We start from the raw sequence: 7,642 nt of genomic DNA on the forward strand, positions 1-7,642 counted from the left end.
CTGCAGGGAGGGCAGGAGGGGAGAAGGGCAGGGAAGCAGGATGTGTCCTTCCTTCAGGGGCAGGAGAAGCCTTTCGGGAGGGGGAAGCTCCGGGGGTGCTCAGGACCCTCTGCATCCCAGAAATTCTGCATGTGCTGCCGGGTCCTTCATTCGAGGGAGCTAAAAGGGTGTGTTTCCTTGTCTTTAGGCTTTGAAAAGGAGATCTGCAAGCAGGTGGAAAAAGATGAGCCTGGCATCTTCCCCGTGAGTGCTTCTTGCTCCCTCCTCCCTTGCCCACAGGAGGCTCAGGGTGGTTGTGCTGGGCAGGCTGTGCTGGTGCTGGTGTGCTACCAAAACCTCTCTGAAATCAGTTTCTTTGGGAGCTGAAATTATTGAAAAACCCTTGCAGGGACTTGATAGAACTGGGGTGGTTTCCCAGCAGGCCAGGAGGAGCCTGGCAGAGGATGGGTCCCTCCTGGTGGGAGCTGTGGGTGGGGGCAGCTGCTGGGGATGGAGCAGGGCTGGCCCGTGGGCTGTGGGGCAGCAGCCAGAGCCAAGGTGCAGCTGGACGTGGCTGAATGACAGTGAAAGGGCAGAGGAGATGATGGGGAAGGGACGAGCCACAGGACAGGGGTTGTGTCTCACGTGGAAGAGTCCAGGGCCGGCTCTGACATCCGTCTGGTGCCGGTGCCTTCTACAAGGGCTCCTGAAATGCTGCCTTCAAGAAGGCAGCCCACAGCAAAGATGATGGGATTAATGAAAACATCCCTGGCCCTGCAGCCACCAGTGACCCTGGCAGCCCAGTGGTGGCACATCTGCATTAGGGCACCCCCAATGTGCCCCAAGACCCCCCTGCTGCAGGAACCCTGTGCCAGCTCAGTGCCCCTGGCCAAAGCTGCTCGAGGTGGCAAGCAGCTGACAATGAGATTAGCAACATCAGCAAAATTAGCTTATCTGAGACAGGTTTAACTATGCTAAGCCCCACAAGGACACCAGGCAAAGTGAACTTTCAGTTTGGTGCTGGGGGAGCATGGGCAGGCTCTGCTCCTGTTGATGAGCCAAGACCAGCCCAGAGCCTGGGGAGGCTGCTGCCAAAACCACACAGGGCTGAACATCCCTGGTGTTTGGCTGCCTGGACCCAAACCTGCAGCCGGGGGTGGCTCTAGGGTGGCTCCTGCCCCCTGGTCACTGCTCACCCACTGCTGCAGGCAGCAGAGCTGTGGGGGCTGTGAAGGGCTCAGTTGTGCTGGGACCTGAGCAGGAGTCACAGCCTGGGAGGAGAGAGCAGTGCTTTTGTGCTCTGGTTTCCAAAACAGCCAAAGCAGCCTTGTCTCCTCCCGAGCACTTCTCTATTTATGGCCTGGCAGCCCGTTCCCCAGCGATGGCTGCACAGGCTGTCACAGCTGGGGTGAGAAAAGGAGGAGCAGGCAGTGCTGAAACCTGGGGTTGAAGGAATGTTCTGCTGGAGGCCTTTCAGGCTGTGTGACCCCCGAGGGGAGGGTGGGGCCCATCGTCCAGGCAGGACTTGGCTCTGGGTCTCAGGGCTGAGCTCTCCCCCAGTTTGGTCCCTGTGGCTGCAGCACTGGTGGAAAGGAGCAGGATCTGGGGCCCATGGTCCTATGGCCCTTGGATGCCCTACAGCACAGCACCAGCTCCTTGTGAGGGACTGGGCAGAACATGCACTGAAATCCCCCTGTGGGCTCTATCAGGTGTCCCTGACATCAGGCTCTGAGCACCGTGTGTGCAGGTTGGGAGGTTTGGTGCTTGAACAGAGGAACAAAACAGGGGAGAACACCCCAAATGGGGAGGTGGGGTGAAAAAACAAACAAACCCTCACACAGTATCCTGGCTGGATAATTCCCTCCAGGGAAATCCTGGGCTGTGCTCCACGGACAAGTCCCCCATGGCCATCACTGGTGTGAGCAGGAGTGAGAGTCCCCTGGACAGCATCTGCCTCAGTGAATCCGAGAAGACGGCCGTGCTCACGCTCATCAGAGAGGAGGTGAGGGCTGGGAACCCCGGGGTGCACCCATCCCCCTGCTCCCCTGCACCTCGAGGATGTGGGGCAGCAACCGAGACCACCCAGAGCATGTCCTGAGGGTCCTGTGTCTGCTGCAACCTAGATAATCACCAAGGAGATTGAAGCAAATGAGTGGAAGAAGAAATACGAAGAGAGCCACCAGGAAGTGTTAGAGATGAGGTAAAAGCCTCCTCCTCCTGCTCGGGCTGCCTTTGTGGGCTGGGAAAGAACCCAGAGCAGTTTGCTGGCAGGAGAGCCACTGGTGTGTGTCTGCAAAAAAATTGCTGCCTCTCACCTGCTTGTTTTTCTTCCTTTCTTCTAGGAAAATCGTGGCTGAGTATGAGAAGACCATTGCCCAGATGATAGGTAAGGTGCTGCCACACCTGCCATGCAGGGCAGGGAGGAGGCTGCTCTGGCTGTCCCTGCTCAGTCAGTGTCCACACTCTTTATTCTCCGTTGCAGAGGACGAGCAGAGGACAAACATGACATCTCAGAAGAACCTGCAGCAGCTCACGATGGAAAAGGACCAGGCTCTGGCAGACCTCAACTCAGTGGAGAAGTCCCTGTCAGATCTCTTCAGGAGATATGAAAACCTGAAGGGTGTCCTGGAAGGCTTTAAGAAGGTCCTTACCTTGGTTTCCTCTTTCTCCCTGCAGCCCTGGTCCCTGGGTGCAGGGTTCCCATGCAGCACTGTCCCGTCCCATGCTGTGCTACTTCTAACATCCCAGCCCTTGCTTGGAGGACACTTGCTTTGCTCTCTGATAAACCAGCCAAGAGTCTTCCAAATAACAGAAGCCATTTTTGGGAGCCTGGCTCTCTGGCTCATCTCTGTATCCCTCTCCTGCTGAGCTGAAGCCCCCAGCCCTGGGCAGGGCTGCAGCCAAGGGCAGGGCAGGTGCCAGGGCAGCGTGTCCCCAGGAAGCCTGGCTCTGTCCCCACACTTTTCCAGGCTGTTGAGCTGGATAAGGGGCTCCAGCATCAGGGAGAAGCTGAGTCTATTTCTGTTACACACAGAACAGGATTTATTGTCCCATCAGAGCAACATCTCAGTCCCAATGCAGATGGATGTGTGTTTGTTTTTTTTCCCCCCAGAATGAGGAAGCTCTGAAGAAGTGTGCTCAGGATTATTTAGCCCGGGTCAAGCAGGAAGAGCAGCGCTATCAGGCCCTGAAAGTCCATGCAGAGGAAAAACTGGACAAGTAAGGTCATGCCCAAGATTGCTGTGTGTGCTGAGGAGCTTTTGGGTGCTTCAAGACCTTGTAGGGCAGTGTCTCCTCTTGGCCTTCCTGAGGTTGGAAGGCAGGAGCTTATTGATATGAAAAGCTGCCTTCTACAAATGGCATGAAATGGCTGTTAAGTGAGCCAGCACAAATCCCTGCCTGGGTTCTCTGATCTCTGCTTAGGTTTTCTTTTTAATGGAAAAACTGAGGTTCTCAGTCTGTTTACAGTCACTTAACAAATTCCTACATTTCAGAGGGCTCGTGTTTGTGGAGCATGAAGGGGTTGTGCAGCTCAGCTGATGAGCAGCAGCTCACCCATGTGCTGTAGCCCTGAGTGAAGTGGGTGGGGAACCAGAAACTCCCAACCAGGAGCTCCGAGGAGCTGAATTCATCCAGTTTCGTGCAGGTTTTCCACACGGGAAAACCACCCCTGACGGGGCGCAGCCTAAGAGTGCCATGATGCTCCCCCTGCCCCAGGACGTGACCCCCATCCCTTCTCTCCAAACCCCAGAGCCAACGAGGAGATCGCCCAGGTGCGCGCCAAGGCCAGGGCGGAGGGCGCGGCGCTGCACGCGGGGCTGCGCAAGGAGCAGATGAAGGTGGAGTCCCTGGAGAGAGCCCTGCAGCAGAAGGTAACGCACCCACCTCCCCTCTGCACCCCCGGGCAGCACCCTGGCAGGGCTGGGTGTGTCCTGCAGGACTCGTCAGCCCCAAAAAGTGTTTTGTGGGTTTGATTTTTGGGGATTTCTTTGCTTGCGATTTTTTTTTTTAATTTCTTTGCTCGTGATCTTTTGTTGTTGTTTTTGCTTGTGAATTATTTTGCTTTTGGGTTGTTTTGCTGATGGTTTGTGCTGTTGAAAGGCACGGCTGTGTCCCCGTGCAAGGAAGGGGATGCAGCCCCTGCCCAGGCACAGGCCTGGCCCCGCGCTGTGCGGTGGCTGCCAGGGCAGGGCTGGCACACGTTCAGCTCTCTTGGAGCAGGGGCAGAGCTTGTTCCTGTGCCTGCTGGCAGGGACACAGGCTGAGCAGAGCATGGTGGGCTGGAGCTGGGTGTCTGTGCAGCACCCGGGGCTGCTGGGGACAAGGAGGGGTGAGCCCAGGGGTCTGTACAGCACCTGGATGATGCTCAGAGGAGCTTTCATAGGGACAAGTGTAGGAGCAGGTGCCCCTTCCTGCACTGGCTGGGTGGCAGATGGGCCCGGTGTTATCCCCATCTGTGCCACCACGGGGGTCCTCAAGGTCTGCTTTTCTTCCAGAACCAGGAGATTGAGGAGCTAACCAAGATCTGCGACGAGCTGATAGCGAAGCTGGGGAAGGCAGACTGAGCCCCCCGCCCAGCGCGCTGCCCTTGGCTGCTTCTCCTCCTCACCTTGAGCACTTTGCCTCACCCCGACCCCCAGCCCACAGGCTCCCATGTCCAGCTGTCTGCTCTGCTTGGTTACCAGACCCACAGCCTCCTTGGCCAGCCATCCCCAGCTGTCCCTGTCTCTGCTTCCCAAGGGTCTGGGTTGCCTCCAGTCAGGCTGGGGGTGTCAGCAGCAAGTGGCCACCACGTTGTCTGTCTGAGGTGACAGCCCAGGCTCTGTCCCCCTCGGCCAGGGTGGGTCTAGTCATGCCCCTACCCACTCTGTCACTCCATGTCGTTGTGTGCTCCATCACCCACGATGTGGGTGCTGCCAGGGTTGGAGCTCCTTGCTTGGGGACAGGGGACCTGGTATAGGGGTATATGGGTGAGGAGACAGCAAAGGGGCTCAGGGACCCCAGGCACCCACCACAGGGGGTTTGTGGCCACTGGCATGGATCACCTGGCTGCAGCAACCCCCAGTAGATTTGTTTTGGGGGGCTGTGGTGTTGAAGGAGCTGGTCCTGGTCTCTGGTATGTGTGTGATCCATAGCACAGCCTGTCCTTGTCCCTGGCCATGCCAGCCTCAGAGGAAGGCAGACTTTATTAGCATTCAGGAGCACTCTCTGCTCACTCCTCCCTGCTGGGCACAGTCCTGCTGCACTTCTTGTTCCCCCAGGAGCGTGGGTACAGCCACTGAACCTGGAGTAACTCCAGTCCTCTCAAAGGAGAGCCTGGCCAGGGGAGTGCAGGAGGCTCCTGCACCAGGAGGTGTTTGAGAGCTCAGTTCTGGAGAGCTGGGATGTGTCCGTCTGTCCTGCCCACAGCCTGGCACCCCCTGAGGCTTCTTCACCTGGGGTTCCTCACCTGCTTCCAAACGCAGGAAGCCAAGGCCCTGGCTGCTGGCTCCCCACACCTTGCTGAGGTTAGTTCCCCACTTTGGGATTTGCAGGAGGAAAGGAGGGAACCCGGAATCCCTCCATGGCTCTGCTGACTTCAGGCTCCTCTCCCCAGCCAGGGCAGCAGGGGGGAGCTCAGTGCTGCCCCAGCTCTTGTGCTGCTGCCAGAAATGCCCTCCCAGCTCTGAATATTAAGAGAAGCAGACAAAAGCCAGCCTTCACAGGCAAAGGCAGATCCAGGCAGCAGTAAAATACACTTTGAAATCTGCCTGGATGCAGCCCAAAAATCTGACTTTCCATGCAGGCTGCCTGGGCTGTGTCAGAGGTGTTTACTGCCCTGGACATGCCAAGCTCCAGCAGAACTGCTGAGGTTGCCCTGGCACTGTGCTGGGAGCCGGGGGCTCTGGGGGATTCGAGGTGTTTCACTCGTGTGCAGGGCCCCTGGGTGCCCTCCTGGGGATGCTGTGGCACAGGCAGCCATGCCCGGGGAACCTCCCGCCGGTGGCATCGGGCACTGGTTGCAGTGGTGGAGGATTCTTTGCTGTCACCTTGAATGGATAGTTGTAAAGCATCAAATAAGGGAAATATTTGCTGTTTGGACTGTTTCCTACCCAGCTATCTTAAGACTTTTGCAAACTTTTTTGCTGCTACCTTTTTGTAAAAGAATTGAGCTGGTTTCCTTCTATTTTCTAATCCCCTGTGTTGAGCATGCAGTGCAAACTTCTGTTTAAATCAGAGCCATACACTTGATATATATTTTGTTAGTTATATTATGTATAGAGAGAGTTTATTACACACTTAAGCAGGCAAAGATGCTGGCAGCCTGCCCCAGCACACAGACTTCAGGCCTGTTCACTGTCCTCCCAGTTATTCCAGTGAACTACTGGTAGCAGTGTGGTGGGGAAAGGCTGATTCTGTTCAGAGCTGAGCTGTGCCCCTCAGCTGCGGGCTGGGTAGTCACCCCTTGGCACACCTGAAAGCAAAACCCTTTTGTTCCCTCCTTTCTCCCCACTCTTCCCCCACACACAGAGCCCTCCAAGGGGCTGGTAGGAAAGCCTCTGTCAGATGATCTACAAAGGTGGTTTCTGTTTGGGGGGTGAAAATGCCAGCTCCAGCCCACTGGAGGGTCACTCCCCTGCACTTCACCAGCGTGTGGGTTTCACAGATTTTAGCACCTCTCTCCTCTCCTTGTGTCCTGCTCCAGACCAGCTTTCCTGCCAGGATGTGCAGGACCCTTCCTAGGCTGCGATGAGCTGGGCTTTGCAGGGTGGGGACAGCAGGGAGTGACCCCAGGACAGCGCTGTGCCTCTGGTCTGTCTGAGGGTCTGTGCCAGTGGGTTCAAACCATGGAGACTCAGGATTCCCTGGGAGTTGGGTTTTTCTCTTTGCAGCTGTTTGGAGAAGGAAGGGAGCAGCCCTGCATGAGCTCTCAGAGCTTGTGAGGAGCCGTCGTGGGGCTGGTTCCTGGTTTGGCACGTGGGTTTGCTGTGGTGCTTGTTGGTCCTGGGGCTGGAGGCAGGTCCAGGAGGGACGGCAGGTCCCTGGTCTGTGCTGCTCACGGGGGGCACCCTGCCGTGCTGGCTTCACACTCCTGGCAGTGCCCCAGTTCCCCTGTGCTATTGTTCACTGTCTGCTTTGCCTGATGGGGTGGAATTTGGTTTCTGTGTTTGCTGGGGTCAGCAAAGGGGAGCTCTGAGGAGCCCCAGGCTCCCTGGGAGCCTGGCCCGAGGTGTTTGGGGTGGGTCTCTCAGGGGTGTCCGGGCGGGGGCAGATGGTGGCAGTTTTGGGGTCAGCACTGGCAGCGCTGACCCCGAGCCCCACCCTGTGTGCAGCACCAGGGCTGTGCCCGTCCCTCCTGGCACAGCAGAGCTGCCTGCCCGGGCTGCTGGGGACAATCCTCTCCAGCAGCATCCCCTTCCCCTGCTCCCCACCTCTCCTGGTCCCAGTCCCACTGTCCCCCCAGTGCTGCTCATCCCGTGCCTGTCAGCATGCACTTCTGGGCAAAGAAGATTCCTAAGGAATGATTTATTAACTATAATATGGTTATAGTGACATATCTATAAATATATATATAAAGGTTATAGTTTTATATCCTAGAGGGCACGTGTCTGTGGCTGTCAATGGGCAGGACCGTCGCACCCCATGTCCCCAGCCCTCGCTGCCTGGGCAGGGCGGGAGCACC

General features: G+C 57.1%; 1 protein-coding gene across 1 annotated transcript in view; it reads left to right on the forward strand.

The window, feature by feature from the left end:
- TACC1 (transforming, acidic coiled-coil containing protein 1) overlaps window positions 1-4,544 on the forward strand; it is a 17,596-nt gene extending 13,052 nt beyond the window's left edge. The window contains exons 7-14 of the mRNA XM_009993262.1: window positions 188-243; window positions 1,847-1,981; window positions 2,103-2,179; window positions 2,322-2,365; window positions 2,462-2,622; window positions 3,092-3,198; window positions 3,731-3,851; window positions 4,476-4,544. Coding sequence (XP_009991564.1) covers window positions 188-243; window positions 1,847-1,981; window positions 2,103-2,179; window positions 2,322-2,365; window positions 2,462-2,622; window positions 3,092-3,198; window positions 3,731-3,851; window positions 4,476-4,544 — 770 coding nt within the window. The remainder of the gene's footprint in view (window positions 1-187; window positions 244-1,846; window positions 1,982-2,102; window positions 2,180-2,321; window positions 2,366-2,461; window positions 2,623-3,091; window positions 3,199-3,730; window positions 3,852-4,475) is intronic.
- Window positions 4,545-7,642: the final 3,098 nt, after the last annotated feature.

This window comes from Chaetura pelagica, unplaced genomic scaffold, assembly GCF_000747805.2.
Source record: "Chaetura pelagica isolate M959 unplaced genomic scaffold, ChaPel_1.0 scaffold302, whole genome shotgun sequence".
NCBI lineage: Eukaryota > Metazoa > Chordata > Aves > Apodiformes > Apodidae > Chaetura > Chaetura pelagica.